We start from the raw sequence: 21,503 nt of genomic DNA on the forward strand, positions 1-21,503 counted from the left end.
GGGGTTTTATCCAAGTGAGGTGTTGCATGGAGGGCTAATTTAGAAAACAAGTTGGCGACAGCCATCCCGATAGGCCCCCAGCCCTCTTGTTCCCCTGCCAGCCTATCCTGCCCCCATCCCCTGGGCACTCATTTCCCCACTGCCCTGTGATCCCCTGTGAATCCCCCTTCCCCAGGCCCTTTCCAGATTCCACACCTGCCCCTACACACACCCCTGCCATCTCCCCCCAGCCTGCTGCCCATACATCGCACCCCCGGCCTGCCCCCTAGGCCTTTCTGGGACCCTGCCACCACCCCATTTTCTTGGCCTCCCCCATTTCCCCTCATCTACTCCCCGCCCCCTGGGCCTTCCCTGCCCCAGCAGGTGCTGATGCTAAAGGGGCCTTTGGCTGGGCCCACTTGGGCGGCCACACTGTGCTGGCCCCACTGCCCTGTTCATATGGCCGGGGTTGCCCGCTCTCAGCTCAGGGGCGCTCCCTCCTGTCTGGGGCAGCCCCTTCCTTCTCTGGGCACTTCCCTCTGTCAGGGCTCTCCTTCCTTCGGGTCCTGCCTGGCAGTGTCGGTGGGGAAGGCAGATCCGGTTCCCTCCTTGGAGGTTTGGGATTCACCCTGGGCTGGGGCTCTGCATGCCTCTGGCCTGGCCTGACCTCCCACCCCCTCAGGCTCATCATTCTCACCTATGCAGAGCCACCTCTCAGCCCCCAATGCCACCGTGGCCTGGGGGATCGAGGATCTCCGGGCAGCCCTGCCAGTGCTTGTGTCCCAGGGTTTCCTGTCATAACATAGGAGCCCCAGCCATTCCCAGAGTGGCAGCCTCTGTTCCCTGTTCAGCATTATGCCCAGAAATAAGCCCCTTTTCCTCACCTGGTGGAGAAATGGGGGCCTGTGTTAGCAGAGGACGGGCAGAGCCATGCTGCTGTCTGTATGGGGAGACCTCACAGGGAGGTGCTCCCAGTCCAGCCACTCATTCTCAGACCTGCCTTGTGGCTGTGCTTAGGTAGCGTGGGATGTGTGTGTTTGTAAGTCTCATGCTAAGACTCCTCCAGGCCTGGGCTCTCCAGGGCCACACCTCACTCTGCTGCCAGACCAGCACTGCACTTGAGAGCCAAGTGCCCTCTCCTGAGCCCGCAAGCCCTGGCACCAGTTCTTGCCGTGCCCCTTCCCCAGAGTGTGTGGTGGAGGTCCAGGGGGAGGGGCCAGAGGGCCAAGGAGCAGACTGACCAATTGGTGCACCTCTTTTCCAACCTCCCAGGTTTCAGAAGCTTCTCCCTGACATCCGTGGAGCTGCAGATGCTGACCAACTCGTGTGTGAAACTCCAGACCGTCCACAGCATTCCGCTGACCATCAACAAGGAAGGTGGGCCCCCCCGTCTCCGTGTACAGGGCACCTGCAGGGAGGGCAGGCAGCTAGCCTGAAGGCTGATCCCCCCTTCCTGTTAGCACTTTTGATGGGACTAGTGGACTTTGGTTCAGAAGGAAGAGCTATGCTTGTTAGGGCCTCTTGTCTCCTCCCAGGAGTGGACAAGGTGGGTTAGGAGCAGTTTCTCCCTGAGTGGCTGCAGCTGGGTGGTTGAGGAGATGCACGGCTTCTATTCCTAGTCACAGGGCTGCAGCAGATGCTCCTCAGATGCTCTGTGGCTTGGATCTGGCTCCACTCCCGTCCTCCCAGCCCTCCTCTCCTCCAGCTACCTGCCAGCCGGCACTTTTGGTCAAGCTGTTTTGCATTCACTGTTGCATGTATGCTCAGTCACACACACAGCGTACGCTATGCGCATGTGTCCACACACACCCCACCCACATCCCACCCCGACCCCCTCTGCTGTCCTTGGAACCTTATTACACTTTGAGTCACTGGTTTGCCTGTATTGTGAAACCAACTGGATCCTGAGATCCCCAAGACAGAAATCATGATGAGTATGTTTTTGGCCCATGACACTGGCTTGCCTTGTGCCAGGCAGATGGCAGCCACACAGTGTCCACCGGATGGTTGATTTTGAAGCAGGGTTAGCTTGTCACCTGCCTCCCTTTCCCGGGACAACAGAAGCTGACCTCTTTGGTCTCTTGCGCAGATGATGAGTCTCCGGGGCTCTATGGGTTTCTGAATGTCATCGTCCACTCAGCCACTGGATTTAAGCAGAGTTCAAGTAAGTACTGGTTTGGGGAGGAGGGTTGCAGCGGCCGAGCCAGGGTCTCCACCCAGGAAGGACTAATCGGGCAGGGTGTGGGGAAACAGGGAGGTTATTCAGATGACCACGGGACACCTTTGACCCTGGCCGCTGTGGAGTGTTTGTGCTGGTTGATGCCTTCTGGGTGTGGAATTGTTTTTCCCGGAGTGGCCTCTGACCTCTCCCCTAGCCTGTCTCAGATCCTGGGAGCTGGTGAGCTGCCCCCTGCAGGTGGATCGTATAATCACAGGGGTTTGGCAAGGACTTTGACAGACATCCCCTGGGGTGCCCAGGAGTGTTGGGTCCAAGCCAGGAGGGCTGTCAGCAGTGCACCTTCACCCCACAGCAGAGCAGATTTGGCTGCTCTGTCGAGCTGGATGGATACTACTTTTTTTTTCCTTTCCCTCTAAGTGGGGGTCTCCCCCAGCTACTGGAGCTGTCAGAACAGTGAAGGCTGGTAACACATCAGTTGCACTGTGTAAGTTTCTCGAGGCCGGGCGCAGTGGCTCATGCCTGTAATCCCAGCACTTTGGGAGGCTGAGGCAGGTGGATCGCTTGAGCTCAGGAGTTGGAGACCAGCCTGATCAACATGGTGAAACCCTGTGTCTACTAAAAATACAAAGATTAGCCAGGCTAGGCAGTGGGCACCTGTAATCACAACTACTTGGGAGGCTGAGGCAAGAGAATCGCTTGAACCCGGGAGGCGGAGATTGCAGTGAGCCGAGCTTGTGCCACTGCATTCCAGCCTGGGCGACAGAGCAAGACTCCGCCTCAAAAAAAAAAAAAAAGTTCCTAGAAACAGCAAAATGTGGAGACAGAAAGCTTACCAGGGATTGTTGGGGAATGGGGTTGGGAGAGAGGACTAACTGCAGATGAACCCAAGGGGACTTTATAGGTGAGAACAGTGTCGTGAAAAGATTGTGGTGCTGTTTGCGCTCACATTTACATTTCCTAAAATTCTTTAAACCCTACACTTGGAATGGATGAATTACATGACATGCAGATTGCACCTTCATAACGTAATCTTTCTCCTGGGCCCCTGTCTCTGGCTGCCTCATAAACGCTGGTGTTTCCCTCGTGGGCCTCCCTGCATCCCTGCATCTCCTCCCGGGTCCTGTCTGTGAGCAATACAGCGTGACACCCTACGCTGCCCCGTGGTCCCGGGCTTGTCTCTCCTTGCCTCCCTGTTACCTTTCTTTCTATCTCTTCCTTGCCCCATGCACTCAACCTTGCATCCCCAAACCAGACCTATTATTCATGGACCCCAAACTTGTTCCTCTTATGTCCTGTCCCTTTGAGGGGCACCACCATCCACCCGCGTGGCCAAGCCAGAAACCGTGGTCTGCTCTCCCTCCGTTAAATGCCATTCTCCATCAGTGAGGCTTCTTAGTCATCTCGGCTGCCTGGCCAGGCCCTGGCTGTGGCCTCCTCCCTGGTCTTTGTAGCTCTGGATATCCCTGCAGAAAGGGTCCCCACTACCAGGCCTCTCCATCCCCAGTCTCAGGTAGTTTTTCTAAAATGCAAACCCCACCCTGCAACTTACCGCCCACAGCCCAGCCCACTCTTCTCCAGGCCTCGCCTCCCTCCCTTCCCCCTGCACCCCACGACTTCTCCAGCACTGAGCTGCTTCCTGTGCCCCACAGTGGCCTGGAGTCCCCTTTGCCTTAACTCTTTGCCCCATAATACTTACAGCGGGGTCTGCTCTGATTGTAGGAGCTTCCCACATCCCCCAGGACGGCTGCCCTCTGCTGTGGCATCACTGTGTAATGATGGCGTGTACACCTCTCTGTCCCCACCAGTGCAGGGCCCTTCTCATCGTAGGGGCTTTAGCTGGGGTTTGTGGATCGACTGAGTGAACGAATGTTGTGGGAAGTCCCGTTTCCCAGCCGCACCCAGGGAAATTCCACAGAGCGGGCAGGGGCATCACATGAGGCGCTGGTGTTCACGCCAGACCACAATTAGGTGTTTAATTTTTAAAAAGAAAGTTACAACCTTTTTTTTTTATTTTTATTTTTTTCTGATTCTGCAAATAACACCTGCTCTTACAGACCATGTGGGTGATGTGGAAAAGACCTGTGACCTTCTCCATGTCCGCTTCTCCCCACAGATCTGTACTGCACCCTGGAGGTGGATTCCTTTGGGTATTTTGTGAATAAAGCAAAGACGCGCGTCTACAGGGACACAGCTGAGCCAAACTGGAACGAGGTGAGGAACTGATTCCACAAGGGCCCAGCCTGCCAGGTGGGGCACAGGATATTTTCCACTGGAGATAATCTAAACCTTCAGGGGCTCCCTGAGGGCTTCCCCCGAAGGCAGTGCTGCTGAATTCCAGGAATCTCCTGGGGGGCCAGTAGGTGACGTGTCCAAGAGATTTTATCTCCTTGTTCCTGAAAACCTTATCCATCCCTGTCATCACAAAGAAGCCACCTATTTTGCTGGAGAAGTGTTTGGAAAGAGACTTAAAAAGGCTTTTTGTCTGCCTTTGTTAGCGCTTATGTTTACTTGGTAGGTTTCCATAGTGTTTTTCCGCAGAAGTTGGAATGAGCTCCCGTGACCCTCTTGGCTTCCGGAAGCCTGGGGCTCTGCTGGTGGGGCTGGGACAGGGACTGTAGGGTCCTGCTTGCTTGTCTCAGGGTGTTGGGTTTGTATTGTGTGTCGCCGTGCCTTCCTCCACCTTGGAGAGCTGCTGTGTGAGTCACTTAGCCATTTGGCCCTGCCCCTTCGGGAGTAGGGGAATGATTGCAGAGAGGCCCGTATTGACTAAGTCCCAGATCCATGAGAGGTGCCATTTCCCAGCTTCTGCAGCAGCTGTGACCTCGAAGGTCTCATTCTTGATGCTGCAGGTAGAGGCCAGCTGGGCCTGCAGAGAGCTGTCTCCCACCCCTGCTCCTGCGAAGGAGGAAGCCAAGAGCCCCCAGGCTGCTTGGTCTACACGGGTCACGAGGCTGGTGGATCGAGCAGTGGGGCTGGAACTCAGGTTTCCTTTCTCAGCATCCACTACTCTTTGATCATTTTAGACATGTTGCTTGAATAGTACAAGGGCACAAGGAGCTCAGTAAAGTAACCTGGTCATTGTAGCTCTGGACATCCCTGCAGAAAGGGCTGAGTGGCAGCTGTGATGAGAGGGGGTATAAGAGCCACAGGGGATCCATCGAAGAAGCCTTTGCAGAGACCAAGAGTGCCACGACCCAGCAGAGACAACAAGAGAGGGTGCCAGGCAGTGTGCAAAAGGTTCAGGTGCCAGGCAGCCACGGAAGCTCCGGGGAGGCATGAAGACATGAGGGTTAGATTGTAGCAGGTCACCTCCACCACCCTCACTGTCCATGAAGATGTGGACCTGGGGACACTCACATGTTCCTGGCGCACACACACACCCACCCCCTCCCCTATTCAGGTTCAGAAATTCCTGCTGCTTTCTTCTTCCCGCACCCTCCTCCATTTCCCCGCCAAGAAGCCATGCGCGCACACGCCTCGGTGTGAAGTGCAGATTCACCAACGGCACCGTCAGGGTGATGGAGGAGAGAGTTAACACCACACACCCACGGCAGACAACTGGAAAGCTAGGGGAGCAGTTTTTCCTCCAAGTCCCTCTCCCTCCTGTATCAACCCCAAGGATCACTCTTTTGTTTCCTTTTAGATATAATTCATTTTTTAAAGAGCGGTTTTAGGTTTGCAGCAAAATGGAGCAGAAAGAACAGAGTTCCCATGTACCTCCTGCCCCCCATCTCGATTATGGACATCCCACTCCAGGGTGGGACATGAGTTACAGTTGATGAGCCTGCATTAACCCATCATTACCACCCAGAGTTCATAGTTGATGTTAGGTAGGGTTCATTCTTGGTGTTACACATGTTATGTGTTCTGACAAACGTGGAATGACGTGTATCCACCGTAATAATATCTTACAGAATAGTCTCACCGCCATAAAAGTGAACCTGCATCGACAGATCATTATCTTTCAGAGTCCATAGAAATATCTTTTTTTGAGGGAGAGTCTCACACTGTTGGCCAGGCTGGAGTGCAGTGGCATGATCTTGGCTTACTGCAGCCTCCGCCTCCCGGATTCAAGCAATTCTCGTGCCTCAGCCTTACAAGTAGCTGGGATCACAGGCATGCACCACCACGCCATACTATTTTTCGTATTTTTAGTAGGATGGGGTTTCGCCATGTTGGCTAGGTTAGTCTCGTACTCCTGGCCTCAAGTGATCCGCCCACCTTGGCCTCCCAAAGTACTGGGATTGCAGGTGTGAGCCACCATGCCCAGCCCATAGAAGTATCTCTTAACAAGTACCCTGGCGATTGTGAGGCAGGTGGTGTGGGGATCACCCTTTGAGATGCTGGTGTAAGGGGTTTGGATTAAGTTTGAAAGGCAGTCGGAGCTTCTGGAAGCATCCAGGCTGGGCCACAGTCTCATGCCAGGGGTGCTTACAAGGAACACTTCCATGCGTCCCAGGACTAAGGGAGGAGGGTCTCAGGCATTGGTCCCTCTGGGCCAGCAAGGGCGGCAGGGAGAGCCCCGGTTCAGAGGACCCTTCAGCCATAACATTGACCCGTTTGTTCACACTGGACTTCCCTTCTCCCTCGGGGCTGCAGGAATTTGAGATAGAGCTGGAGGGCTCCCAGACCCTGAGGATACTGTGCTATGAAAAGTGTTACAACAAGACGAAGATCCCCAAGGAGGACGGCGAGAGCACGGACAGACTCATGGGGAAGGGCCAGGTCCAGGTGAGGCAGCCATCCCTACCCTCCCCTGCCCGATGCATGGCGTCCTTTTTCATGCAGCCCTTGGGGACACTGAGATGGTGATGGCCTTGCACCCAGGGTGGGGTGGGGTGGGCAGCTGTGGCTCTGAAACATCCATCGTGGGAGACCTGAGCCGGTGCCTGCATGTATCTTGATGGGTCTTGATGTACCACCCTCTGTCTGCATGTCTGTTGCGTCGGCTCATTCCCAAAGGAATTTCCATTCAACTTGGTTTTGCAGCTGGGGCCTCAGTTCCTGCCCGGCCTTAGGAGAACCCAAAGGCAGAACAGTTAGATGGTGTCCTGGGCTGAAATTGGCCCATCCTGTGCCAGTCTTCTTAGAAAAGCACAGGGGTCCCAGAGGCTGCCTGCAAGCGCAGGGGTCCCAGAGGCTGCCTGCTTGGCATCCCCTATCTGTGGTCTAGACCCAGTTTCTAGGGTATAGGGCTGTATCTCTGAACAGGGTGCACACAGACAGGTCTCCTCCCAGGCTAATCTGGAAGCCCCCAGGTGAGACCGAGAATGTGTCCATACAGGACCAGCAAGGGGGCCCTGGTTCTTAAGGAGACTGCCTGGGCCCTCTGTCCTTCAGAAGCTTATCTAGCCGCTGGGAGCACGCCACCAGTGTTTCCTGGAGGATCATAGCTGGCGCCCCAGGCCCTGTTTCTCCTGTTCCCACCCTCACAATTCCGCGGGGGTAGCTGAGAGGAAGCCCTGGTCGTGCTTTCCTTATAGTGCATTATGTCAGTGGGTTGTGGGTAAAGCTCTCTCTTCCCAGGACCTTCCATCTTCACAAGAGGCCTCTAGAGGGTGTGGGTTTGGCATTCCACATGCCCCTAGAAGCACAGGGCTCCTCAGGAAGCCCAGTCTCCCTCCCTAAGCAGGAAGTAATCCTCTTGTGGTTAAATACCAAGTGCCAGGCTGGGCGCGGTGGCTCACGCCTGTAATCCCAGCACTTTGGGAGGCCGAGGTGGGCAGATCACGAGGTCAGTAGATCGAGACCATCCTGGCTAACACCGTGAAACCCCGTCTCTACTAAAAATACAAAAAAATTAGCCGGGCGTGGTGGCAGGTGCCTGTAGTCCCAGCTACTCGGGAGGCCGAGGCAGGAGAATGGCATGAACCTGGGAGGCGGAGCTTGCAATGAGTCAAGATCACACCGCTGAACTCCAGCCTGGGTGACAGAGCGAGAGTCCGTCTCAAAAAAAAAAAAAATACGAAGTGCCAGGAAGAATGAAGGGAGAGGGTGGCTCTTCCCTGAGTCACTTGTCATCTTTGCTGATGGATCCCACATTCTCATTCAGATCAGCAAATCTTTACCAAGTGCTGGCTTCACCCCCTTCTGCCACCCCGGCCTGGCTGGCCACATCTTCGGAGGTGCAGCTACTGCCCGTTTTTCTACCTTGGAAGCTTATAAGGGAACTCAGTGGCTCAGAGCCTCCTGGGGCTCCCTATACTTTGAGGTCGGGTTTAAAAGCAAAAAGACTCCTCTGGCACATGCCTGTATTCCAGCTACTCAGGACGCTGAAGCAGGAGGATTGCTTGAGCCCAGCTATTCGAGACCAGCCTGGGCAACGTAGTGAGACCCCTGTCTAAAACAAAATAAATTAAGTAAAAATTGCTCTCAGCTCTCCTGTCGCTGTCCCACTGCACTGTCTTGTTCACCCTGCCAGCCTTTGTGTGGATTCTCATGGTGGGAGATTGTACCACACAGATGGGCCACACCACTCTTGATGGAGTACTTAGTGCTGGTCTCCTTTGAGATCCGAAGTATTTTAGCATCAGTCAAGTGACGGTCATAGTTTGGGTGATGGTCACGGCTCAGGTTCTTTTTTACACGTGCTTGCTTTGGTGGTGGTGGTTGTTCTTTGTTTTCTTGAGACAGTATCTGGCTGTGTCTCCCAGGCTGGCATGCAATGGCAGGATCATAGCTCACTGCAACCTGAAACTCCTGGCTGAAGCAATCCTTGTGCCCTAGCCTCCCAAGTCGTTGGGATTACAGACGTGCCCCACCATGCCTGGCTAAGTTTTTTTTTTTTTTTTTTTTTTTTGAGACAGAGTTTTGCTCTTGTTGCCCAGGCCAGAGTGCAGTGGTGTGATCTTGGCTCTCTGCAACCTCCCGGGTTCAAGCGATTCTCCTGCCTCAGCCTCCCAAAGTGCTGGGATTACAGGCCTGAGCCACTGTGCCTGGCCACATGTGCTTTCCCATTCGGTCCTTGCAGCAGATCTTTGAGAGAGCTCATTTGACACTCAGGAGATGCTTCTCTAACCTGCTCAGAATCAGGGCCCTGGGTATTCAGGGAGGTAGAGGGAGCAGACTGCAAAGCCAGTCGTGCTCCCATCGCTCCCACTTCTCTCTCCCTCTCCATGTTTTCTGTCTCCCCCACCCAGCCTAGGGCATTCCTCCCCCACAGTCCAGCCTGCATCTGGCACAGTGTCACTGCTCAGCCCAGGGATACTCACAGCCTGGGTGCCTGGCTCCTTTTTTCAGCTCATCAAACCAGGTAAAGGGAGGTTCAGATTCTGCCAACCATTGACTCAATTCATCCAAATCTTCAATCACTGGAATCCTGGGAGTGGCTGGATTTGAACCAGGGCCTCTGAGTACTGTTGCTAAGTAACTGGGGGTCTCAGTGAAAGAGAGAAAAGAGCTGATAGGCCTCTTCCTGTGTTATCATGTCAGGCCATCTTTTGAAACTCTTTTCTGCAATGCTACTGAAGTATTTATGCACGTGACCTGTGCTCTCCTGTCAGTCTAGGGGTGCTGGCTGAGCACCCCACCCCATCCGGGGGAAGAGGAGAGCAGTAAGTGTCAAAGAAAAACCCGAGCTGGACAGCAGTTAAAGTGGTAAAAGCAGATTTTATTTAGTAACTATTGTGATAGGGAAAAGACTAGAAATGGAAGGCCTAGAAATGGGCTCAATGCTGAAGTCACTTGGATGAGTGGGGACTTGCAGCCAAGAAGCAGGGTAGGGGTTGATGGATGGAAAATGATGAAGTAACATCAGGGGGAAGAGGGATTCTGGTGAAACCGACCCGACAGGATTCTTGCTGAAGACAGGCCAAAGTGATCGATCTCCCCCGGGGGATGGCGTGGGGTGAGGAATCTGATCAGATAGCAAGGGCAGGGGGTTCTGGCTAAACGGACTTAGCAGGATTCTTGCAAAATTTGGGCTCCTGAGAACATGCCCAAGGATGGGATCTAGCTGGAATAAAGAGCTGGAGGGACCAGATGAGTTCCGTCAAGGAGAGTCTTTGTCACTCCCCCACCACACTCAGTGTGACCTGGGTGAGTTACTGTCCCACTGGCCCAAATGTGTTTCCTCACTTTTCCTTCCTTTCCTTCCTTCCCTTCCTTCCCTTCCTTCCTTTTCTTTCTTTCTTCCTTTCCTTTTGCCTTTCCTTCTTCAGAGTCTCACTGTCTTGCCCAGGCTGGAGTGCAGCGGTGCCATCTCAGCTCATTGCAACCTCTGCCTCCCGGGTTCAAGCGATTCTGCTGCCGCAGCCTCCTGAATAGCTGTTATTACAGGCATGTGCCACCACGCCTGGCTAATTTTTTTGTATTTTTAGTAGAGACGGGGTTTCACCATGTTGGCCAGGCTGGTCTCGAACTCCTGACCTCCAGTGGTCCACCCGCCTTGGCCTCCCAAAGTGCTGGGATTATAGGCGTGAGCTACTGCACCCAGCCTCCTCACCTTTAAATCTTCCCCAAATATTTGTTCAAAACAAACATCACTCATTTTGTGTTCCTGCTGCAACAGACCCCCTGGGGCCTGCCCCTCTCCAAGGCTGTTTTTTGTTTTTTGAGACAGAGTCTGGCTCTGTCGCCCAGGCTGGAGTGCAGTGGCATGATCTCGGCTCACTGCAAGCTCCGCCTCCTGGGTTCACGCCATTCTCCTGCCTCAGCCTCCCGAGTAGCCGGGACTACAGGTGCCCGCCACCACACCTGGCTAATTTTTTGTATTTTTAGTAGAGATGGGGTTTCACCGTGGTCTCGATCTCCTGACCTCATGATCTGCCCTCCTCGGCCTCCCAAAGTGCTGGGATTACAGGCGTGAGCCACCACGCCTAGCTCCAAGACTGTTTAGGGGCTACATAACTTTCTCTCCTATTGGTGCCTCTGCCACATGGACCATGTCTCATTCATCTCGGAATGCCCCCCAGGCACATCACAGACCCCCCTGCACGGGTGAATGGCTGTGTGGACGAGACCTACATGGCCCTGAGATAATCCTTGAAATACAAATGGGGATTCTCGATGCCTTCGTGGCCTTACCTGACCATACCTCCCCCAACTCCCATCACGTCCCCCGTGACGTGATCTTTATTTTGGCTTATGTTTGTCTCTGCTGCTGGAAAGTAAACATGGAGGACAGGGCTTTGTCCAGTTCATTCTCTGTGGTATCTCCAGTATCCAGAGACATAAAACATACATCTATATCTGTAAGTTATTTAATACATTGTTTAATGGATCTACAGTTTATATATATATATAGTAAAATATATATTGGCACAAAGCAAGTACTGTTACATGCACTGGAAATTGCTGAGCCAGGCACCTGCCCTCTCACAGATGAAGGTGCTGAAGTTCCCAGGGGTGGCTGGGGCGGGAGCCAGCCAGGCCTGGGGCTTCTCCGCCACGCTGTGCATGTGCCCAGTGGTGATCGGGGCCTTCATGGTGAGGGGGTCGGGGAGTTCAGAGTTTGGACTTCCACATGCATCCCTGCACCATGGGCAGCCTTTGTATCTTAGCCAGAAGGCTGAGAAGTAATTCCTTCCTTTTTAAGAAAATTGTAAAATATGCACAATGTAAAATGTCCCAGGTATTTTTAAGTGTGCAGTTCAGTGGCATCAGGCACATTCACATTGTTGTGCAACCATCACCACCATCATCTCCAGAACTTTTTTTTCATCCTCTCAAACTGAAACTCTACAGCCATTAAACAATAACTCCCAGGGGGGCAGGTGCAAAAAGAATAACTCCCCATTCCTCCTGCCCCCAGCTCCTGTTAACCTCTAGTCTACTTTCTGCCTCTGTGGATTTGACTACTCTAGCTACCTCATGTAAGTGGAATCATACAGCATTTGTCTTTTGGGCCTGGTTTATTTCACCTAGCAGCATGTCCTCAAGGCTCACCCATGTTGTAGAATGTGTCAGAATGTCCTTCCTCTTGAAGGCTGAGTAATATTCCATTGTATGGATTAACAGACATTCACCAGCAGGTGGACGCCTGGGTTCTTTCCAGTCTGAGGCTGGCATGGTCAGTGCTGTTGTGCACATGGACATAAGATCCACCCAAGTTGGTGTTATCTTTGCATTCACAGGCTGTTGCCAGGCACATCCATGGGCTCTCGGGGGGAACAGCTGCTGCAGAGTGGGCAGTCCAACAGGGAGACTGCCCGAAAATGGGTGGACCTCACTGCGTGGTGGGGAGTTGAGAGCAGCTGCCAGGGTGCCACCAGGAGGGCCCCAGTCAGACCTGCTGGCTTGTGCCTGGTCAGGTGCCCACATAACCCAGGCTGGCAGAGAAGTCAGGGAAACTCCAGCCAGCCAGCCAGAGCACCAGCTTCAAATGAAGCAGAGGCTCACAGTCCAAATCTCATCCCCGAGGCTCACATAAAACACTGGCAACAACAAAAATGAACTCTGATGCCCCCACTGGAACATGAGTTGTGAGCCCAGCAAGACACATAAATAGAGCAGGAGTAATGGGAGAAGACAAAAGTCTATGACTTGATAGAATGTTGCCCTCTAAGGAGAATAGACAGGACTAACATGATTTAGCAACCTAGAAAATTTGCAAATGAAGAGAGATGCACCTGTCATCCTAACACTTTGTGAGGCTGAGGAGGGCGGATCATTTGACATCAGGAGTTCAAGACCGGCCTGACCAACATGGTGAAACCCCGTCTCTACTAAAAACACAAAAAAATTAGCCAGGCGCGATGGCGCATGCCTGTAGTCCCAGCTACTTGGGAGGCCAAGGTAGGAGAATCGCTTGAACCCGGGAGGCAGAGATTTCAGTGAGCCAGGGTCATGCCACTGCACTCCAGCCTGGGGGACAGAGCGAGACTATATCAAAAAAGACAGAAAAAAACTGAAGAAATTCCTAATGGCAGCAAGGCTCCAATTTCCCCAGCTCTGCCAACTGTGGTGACTCCCTCTCTGGCCCAGGATGTGCAGGAGCACTGGGACTGTGTCTCTGGGCCCCCGTCCGTGTTGCGCCGCACTCGGCTAGGCTGCAGACTAGCCCTCCAGCAATGTGTCCCATACCCCGTCCCATGAATCTTGGATGGATGTTGATGCCTTCACCTTGAAAAATCCCTCCCTGAAGATACAGACTCAATGTTCCCTGCTCTGTGAAGGCTTCTCTGTCCCGTGACCTCACTTCCCAAGTAACCGTGCCATCTGAGCCACCAGTCAATCTGGGCCAAAGCCTGCCCTGGCTCTTGGCACATTTGCCACATCCTTCCTTTCCAGCTTCTCTGATCTAGACCATGAAGGCTGGGGAGAGGGGTCTTCTTGTTCTTGGGGACCCCCCCCCCCAGGCATGGCACACAGGAAGCCTTCCATGACTAGGGTGGCACAGCGGGTTCCTGGTGTCTGAGGATGGACCAGGATGGCCTCGCTCACTCAGATGGCTCATTCAGGCTCGGGGCTGGCTTGGAAGGGACACCCGACTTGGGTCCTCTTGCACCTGCCCACACACAAGGACTTCAATTTGTGCTGTCAGTGGCTCTTTTCTGGACTGTGGGCACCACCACAGCTTTGTCCCTGCTGTACTGTGTATCCCCTTGCCTTTCTGGCTTGCGGCTCTGAACAAAGCAGGTCACCCATCCCAATTTCTAGAGCCCCCCCACCGCCACCCCCACCCTCATGGAGCCTCTATCGTGCAAGAAGGGAGGTGGGGACCTGGTAAGTCATCCAGGACAGGCATTTGAAGAGCAGGAGCCAAAATCTGAGACTCGGGCAAGTGGTTCCTAAACCCAGCTCATCAGCACCATTAAGGGGAGCAAAAAACCAGACCGGGCCAAGCCCCCAGCCCAGAAGATCCCGACTCCTGCTGCCCACAGACAGGCACATGAGCAGCTTTGCTGAGGACTCCTTTCCATCCCAGACCCCTGCCCTTGGGGCCTGCCAGGGACCTCTGCCCTCATGGTTGGATCTGGACACTCCTGGGATGCTGCGGCTTCTCTACCTGCTGCAACTGCCTCACCTCACGGGAGGGTCTCTCTACTCAACTTCTGAGTCAAGGTGCATAAGCAGGGTGGGGGCTGTAGGCCCCTGTAGCTGGCTGCAGAGAGCCAAGCGCCTCCCACACGGTACAGCACAGAAGGCACCTGGTGTCACTGGGAAAAGCCCAGATTCAAAAAGGCTGGGCTCCGGAGTCATGCACATCCTCTCTCAGGTATCCCTGTGCAGAAAACAGTGTCCACGGGGGAGAAAGAGGCCAGGCTGGTGTCGCAGAGCGCCAATGGCATAGTCACCACCACTCCTCCGACTTCCTTCCTCCTGGGATCCCACAAACAAGCCCCCCAGCTGAGAGCCTGGAACTCCAGGGACCAGGGCAGCCGCCACCTACTTGGCGTGAGTCATGAATGCCCTTCACACAGCAATCAGATTCCTTCCTGTCTAGCCATGGTTCCCACCCATCACTCCCACTGACACGGACCAGGGGCTAGAGCCAGATAGTGCCTGCTCCATCGCCTCTTCACAAACGACAAATAAGGATGAGAACCGCAGCAAACGCTGACCCCCCACCCGTGAGAGCATAAGTCACTCAACCGTCAAGGCTGCGTGGCCCCCCCACCCCAATTTAATTCACCTGTGAGAGGGCAGGTGCCTGGCTCAGCAATTTCCAGTGCATGTAACAGTACTTGCTTTGTGCCAATATGTATTTTACTATATATATATAAACTAGATCCATTAAACAATGTATTACATAACTTATAGAGGTATGTTTTATGTCTGTCTGGGTACTGGAGATACCACAGAGAATGAACTGGACAAAGCCCTGTCCTCCATGTTTACTTTCCAGCAGCAGAGACAAACATAAGCCAAAATAAAGATCACGTCACGGGGGACGTGATGGGAGTCGGAGGAGGTATGGTCAGGTAAGGCGGATACCGTCATGAAGGCGCCGAGAATCCTCATTTGTATTTCAAGGATTATCTGAGGGCCATGTAGGTCTTGTCCACACAGCCATTCACCCATTCAGGGGGGTCTCTGATGTGCCTGGGGGGCATTCCGAGATGAATGAGACGTGCATGGTCCATGTGGCAGAGGCACCAATAGGAGAGAAACTTATGTATGTAGCCTCTTAAACAGACTTGGAGAGGGGCAGGCCCCAGGGGGTGTCTTGCAGCAGGAACACAAAATGAGTGATGTTTGTTTTGAACCAATATTTGGGGAAGATATGAAGATGTAAACATCATGAAAATGTAAGATCACATGAGCAAATTCTTACACAGATTCCACGGGATTCTTCTTGAAGAAGCACACTGCCATCAACATGGATAGTGACACAGATCCTCCTTGCTCTATTGAGAGCCACTTTTGGACCCTGTATTTTTAACTTTTGTACCATGAAATGCATCCATTTTTATAACCGAATGATTTTATAGTAAATTTACAGAGCTGTACAACTTTTACCAACAATCCAGTTTTAGAATATTTCTATTGCCCCAAACAATTTCCTTGTTGCCTTTTTTTTTTTTTTTTTTTTTTTTTTGAGACAGGGTCTTGCTCTGTTGCCCAGGTTGGAGTGCAGTGGTGCAACCACACTCAGCACAACCTTGATGTCCCAGGCTCAAGTGCTCTTCCCACCTTAGCCTCTCAAGTAGCTGGGACTACAGGCATGCGCCACCATGCCAGGCTTTTTTTTTTTTTTTTGAGACAAGGTCTTGCTATGCTGCCCAAGCTGGTCTCAAGTTCCTAGGCTCAAGTGATCCTCCTGCCTTGGCCTCCCAAAGTGCTGAGATTACAGGTGTGAACCACCGTGCCCAGCCCCTGTTCCCAGTTATAGCCACTCCCAGACCCAAGCCGATCTGCTTTTTGTCTTTAGAGATTTGCCCATTCTTCACATTTCATAAACGTGGAATCATACTAGAGTGGGCTTTTTTGACTGATTTCCTCCACTTACCATTATGTTTTTGAGGTTTATTCATGTGGTAGCATTGTTTGATTCCTTTTTATGATAATAATTTTCCATTGCCTACATATAACATGTTTTTATTTCTGCATTTAGTGTTTGACAGACACTTGGATCGTTTCTAGTTTGGGCTGTTAAGGTTGATGCAGCCACGAACATGTCCTTGGTACCAGTCTCTATATGGACGTATGTTTTCATTCATTGAGTAAACACCTAGTAAGATTGCTGGGCTGTGCAACAAGGTGACTATTTGGGGAACTGCCCTATGTTGTCTGGAGTAGCTGCACCATCTTACATCCCCAGTGGCCATGTATGAAAGCCCATTTCTCTACATCCTCACCGATGCTGGTTATAGTGTATCCTAAGGGAGAAGGGTGTGTTCCTTTTGAAGTGATGTTAGAGACTGGTTGGGATCAGAGAAGAGAAGCAAAGAGTTAAAAGTGGGATAGAGGCCAGGCACGGTGGCTTACGCCTGTAATCCCAGCACTTTAGGAGGCCGAGTTGGGTGGATTGCTTTAGGTCAGGAGTTCAAGACCAGCCTGACCAACATGGTGAAACCTCGTCTTTACTAAAAATACAAAAATTAACCGGGCATGGTGGCAGGTGCCTGTAATCCCAGCTCCTCAAGGGCTGAGGCAAGAGAATGGTTTGAAGCCAGGAGGCAGAGTTTGCAGTCAGCCGAGATCTCGCCACTGCACTCCAGCCTGGGCAACAGAGTGAGACTCCGCCTTAAAAAAAAAAAAGAAGGTGCAGGATGGATCTCAGGAGAGCAGATTGTGGTCATAGACTACAGCAGGAGGCCTGTGATCTCTCTCCTGGTGAACACAGAGGTTCTCTGGTGGTCTCAGCAAAGACCCACCCCCGGGAGTGGGTTGTAGTGCAGACACATGGGGCCCAGACAGGAACAACTGGGGTTGCCCTGCTGGACCATCCAGGCTGGTGACGATGGGCGTGAAGGAAGCTGTTGTCTACAAGGAGCTAAGTGAACGAGCATTTCCTCCTTTGGATGGTTTACTCATAGCCCCCTCCCTGCCCCTGCTGAGGGTGGGTGAGAGGATGTCCTCCGGCTGCCCATTGGTGACTCAATCCAGCCACACTGACTACAAAGCAAGCAGGGCAGTGCTGGGCCCCCAGCAGAGCCACCATGCAAAGTGGTCAGTGATGCTTCAGGGCAGCACACAGCACCTGCCCCAGTTGGGCTTCGGCCTCCCTCAGCCCCACCCCACCACTTCCCTGGGATGGATGTGCACGATAGTTTTCTAGGCAGACCTCCAGGCCACCATCTGCCAGGCCCGCTGACCGTAGTCATTCTTTCAAGGCTCCTGCCTTACCCAGCCCAGGGGGATAGGAACAGCGACCTGGTCCATCCTCCTGAGACCACTGCATGTGAGCAGACAGACCCCCGCCTGCCCAGTCCCCGGCCAGGCAGCAGGCATATTCCTCACCAAGACCTTGCAACCCAGGGGGACCCTGGACAGCATCCGGAGTGCCTCGGTTTTTCCCTTAAGGGAAAACTGTTTCCCCCTTGGTCATCTGTTTTTCCAAACCCCAGTCTTTTGCTTGTTTACTTCTCTGGTGCTTTAAATAACTGCACGAGAGAGCGTACCAGCCTTGAGCAATGTTTGGGATTGGCTGAGCTGAGGCACAGGCCTCATTATCATGCTATTCTTTATACGGCTTCCGCTCTGCGGAGCACACTCTGTTCTTTGGAACAGAGCCAGCCTTGGGACAGCCTTTCCCACTGGAGCTGCCAGTCAGGACCGCCGTGAGAGCCAGTGCCCGGAGGCCAACACCCTGGTCTTCAGTCACTGGGAGTCACAGAGAGGGGCCCGATAAAGAGCCCTCCTGGCAGCATCAGTGCCAGGTTGGAGTGGGCGCTGGACACCACCAATGCTGGGGAGTGGACGCTGGCTGGAGCCCCACCCAGGGCTGTACATTGCTCAGCCAGCTAGCTCTGGGGGAGCAGGACCTGAGCAGGGTGTCCTCCACCCTGGGTCCATCAGAGGCACTGCATGTGATTATTGGGGTTACCTGCTGGGAGTGGTGCAGATTCTGGACAGTCTGGATTGCTTCCAGCACAAGGCAGGCTGACCAGTCATACTTTACTCAGTCTCCAAACTTGGGCAACAGGAAACTAGCCACTTGAGAAGGAAGCTCAGCTTTTCTGGGCTTCAGAGGAGATGGAGACACGTTGGAAATTCCCGTAACCAATAGACTGGGGTGGGAGGGTGTTCTTCCCACACACAGACAAAAAAGTGGAACCCAGAGGTGATGGGAAGCTTTGACCTTGGCCAGCCAGACTGCGGGGTGGGGTTTCCCTCAAAGCCTGGTCAAAAGGCCGTGGAGGCTGGAAGCTCTCGTTTAGCCCCACCAGCTTCCCAGAGCAGCAAGACCAAGCATACAGGAGTCGCCATCCACCCTGGCCGTGATGCAGGGCCTCCTTCGGTACTTCCACCCCAGCCGGGCGGGCCGGAGCCGGGCAGCCTCTGCTGAAAAGCACCTGTGGGCCGTGGTTCCAGGGGGGCTTTGAGGGGCAGCCGCCTGATGTCTGGACAGCTTCTCTTTCTCTCTCTTCTTATCTGGACTCTGGGTTGCTTGTTAGCTGCTTCTGCCTGTTCTGGGTTTTCAAGGGGAGAGGGGCCCAGTGATGGCTGTTCTTTGAAGGAAAGGGAAGAATGTCTCCTGCTTAACATCTGTGTTTCCAGTTACTTGGTTGGTTAGTAGAGCCAGGGTCTCTCGCTTTGTTGCGCAGGCTGGAGTGCAGTGGCATGATCGTGGCTCACAGCAGTCTCCACCTTCTAGCCTCAAGTGTTGCCCCCACCTCAGCCTCCCGAGCAGCTGGGACTGCAGGCACATGCCACCATGCTTGGCTAATGCTTTTGAAAATTTTTTTTTTTATAGAGACAAGGTCTCACTCTATTGCCCAGGCTGGTCTTAAACTCATGGGCTCAAGTGATCCTCCTGCCTCGGCCTTTCAAAGTGCTGATATCACAGGCAGGGTTTCCATTTTTTAAAGCTCCCAGCAGTGGTATTAAACTCCTCCTTTCCAGAGAAAGCGCACTCTGTCCGCATCCCTCATGTTATCCTCTCCTGCCTCTGCTTAGGGTTCACTCCGGGGGAAAGTGCCACTTGAGAGTTTCCTTTTTGTGTGTGGTTCTGACTGACCGCTCCCTGCTCACAGATGCTGCTTCTCAGGGTGGGGTCCCTGAGGCCTGGAGTGCGGCCTCTGACGACCTTCGGGGCCAGGTGCGGAATGAGAGCCTGTGGCCACATGGCCCCTGGTGGAGACGTCCCGCCGCCCTTTGCTTCTCTGTGCCACTCTGGCTGCACAGTTCAGAGCCTTGGGAAACGTTAACCAGTAGGACCTAGAAGGGGAGGTGAGAAGGGGTCACCCCCCAGGTGTGCCTGTGGTGAGCCTTCGTGCTGAGCAGGTGCAGGGAGGGAGGCCCAGGTGCACACACCTGTGAAGTAGGGGCAGCTGGCTGGGCTCCTTGACCTGCTCCAGAGCATCTTATTTTCTGGCCACTTCACCTGCAGAAGGCCCAGGTGGCTGTGGCCTCTAGGGTCCCTTGCAGTGGAAATGATGCCTGTCCTCAGCCCCTCTCTAGGCCTGGCGCTGTGCTCAGCACCGTCGTGTGTATATATATGTGCACGCATGTGAATGTGTGCAGACATCATGAGGTGTGGTCCCTGCTGTTAGGCAGCTTGCCTTGTGGCTGAAGTGAACCATCACCTGAATCAAGGGATGGAAACACAAGGCCAGATGCAGTGGCCTTCTATGGAGTCAGACGGTGGCTCCGTGACCTGGCTTCACTCCAGAACTACCTGGGGTTTCTAGCTGTGCAAATCCCAGGTCCCACTCAGATTATGAGTCAGTTCTCTGCAGGTGGAACCCAAGGAGGTGTTTTTTTTGTTTTTGTTTTTGCTTTTATTTTTGAGATGAAGTCTTGCTGTGTCACCCAGGCTGGAGTGCAGTGGCGCCATCTTGGCTCACTGCAACCTCCACCTCCTGAGTTCACACCATTCTCCTGCCTCAGCCTCCCAAGTAGCTGGGACTACAGACGCCCACCACCACGTCCAGCTAATTTTTTGTATTTTTAGTAGGGACAGGGTTTCACCATGTTAGCCAGGATGGTCTCAATCTCCCGACCTCGTGATCCGCCCGCCTCAGCCTCTCAAAGTGCTGGGATTACAGGCGTGAGCCACCGCACCTGGCCAGGGAGGTGTATTTTTAACAAGATGGTACTGCTCATTCACCCAGCCCAGCCAGTGGTCTTGGCATACCCAGGAACCGCTGACATAGAACGTGCTCCCCATAAAACGGGAGACAGAGCCTTCACGGATGGGGGACATGTGGCTTGGTCATGACAGGGTGTTACATACCAGGACAGACTGTGTTCGGGTGACATTAAGGACAAGCTCCTGCAGGCTAGCTGTCTGGATAGTGCCGGGTGGGGGTAGAAGTTAGAGGGGTCACAGAGGGGCTTCCTCCCGGCCCCCTCATCAGCTGCTTGATTTAGGGCTTGTTTCTGGGTCCTTCTGGGCCTGATTCTGAACCATGGGACTGGTGTGGCCTGCAGGCTCCTCCCGCCACAAGCTGTTCATGGTGCAGGGGGAGAACAATGTCCACAGTTCCCCAGACAGCAGCTGTGGATGCCAGGCCCCCAGGAGTTGTTACTGAAGTTGCTGCTGGACAGCTCGCCTTTCACTGAGCTCCACATAGCACCCGTGGTGATGGGAGCCGGATGGAGAGAGCCTGCCAGCCTGCACATCAGCTCCCAACTGGGAGGGGCAGAGGGAGGAGGGGGTGGGGACCCCAGGCAGCAGGGCTCTGGGAGCAGTGGGGCCCTGGGTTCCAGGGGTGTCTGGCAGGCTCCTCCTTACTCTACGTCTCTCGGCCTCTGGATGGAGGTGCTGGCCGCAGTCGGGCTCTGCCTCTGACTAAGGGTTGGGGAAGTGGCGGGTGTGGGCTGCTGCCCCGTGGGGCCTCTGAACAGACCCCAGGGCCTCTGCCAATCATGACTCCTTGCTTTCAGCTGGACCCGCAGGCCCTGCAGGACAGAGACTGGCAGCGCACCGTCATCGCCATGAATGGGGTACGTGTCCGTGGGACTCTCCTGGCGCCCACTTCCCCCAGAAGGATAGGGTGGCCTCTGTTCATTTCAAATCAGTCAGAGGTGGCTGAGCCTGAGGCGGCATCTGAGAGGGAGCCTGGTTGGAGGAGGGAGGGCCCCCAAGAGCAGAACCACCATGCACGGGAATCGTCCTTCATTGGCTGGAATGCAGTTGCCAGCCAGGCCCTGAGCATCCCTCCTCAAACAAAGGTCTCATGGCACCACCAGGACAGGTGGGGCCTCCACTCAGGGACCTGGGGGCTGCCCATAGAAATGGAGACCCCTGATTTGTCTTTAGGTACCCCAGAAAGGTTTAGACCTTAAAAGCAAC

At 53.8% G+C, this 21,503-nt stretch overlaps 1 protein-coding gene across 2 annotated transcripts in view; it reads left to right on the top strand.

Annotated features, from left to right (window-relative positions):
* Positions 1–21,503, top strand: part of BCR (BCR activator of RhoGEF and GTPase) — a 137,241-nt gene that overhangs the window by 107,526 nt on the left and 8,212 nt on the right. For both annotated transcript variants that reach the window (XM_063704630.1, XM_031005674.3), the window contains exons 13-17: positions 1,252–1,356; positions 2,069–2,143; positions 4,272–4,369; positions 6,758–6,889; positions 21,095–21,154. In XM_063704630.1, the coding sequence (XP_063560700.1) occupies positions 1,252–1,356; positions 2,069–2,143; positions 4,272–4,369; positions 6,758–6,889; positions 21,095–21,154 (470 nt within the window). The remainder of the gene's footprint in view (positions 1–1,251; positions 1,357–2,068; positions 2,144–4,271; positions 4,370–6,757; positions 6,890–21,094; positions 21,155–21,503) is intronic.

Source organism: Gorilla gorilla, chromosome 23, assembly GCF_029281585.2.
Source record: "Gorilla gorilla gorilla isolate KB3781 chromosome 23, NHGRI_mGorGor1-v2.1_pri, whole genome shotgun sequence".
Classification (NCBI taxonomy): domain Eukaryota; kingdom Metazoa; phylum Chordata; class Mammalia; order Primates; family Hominidae; genus Gorilla; species Gorilla gorilla.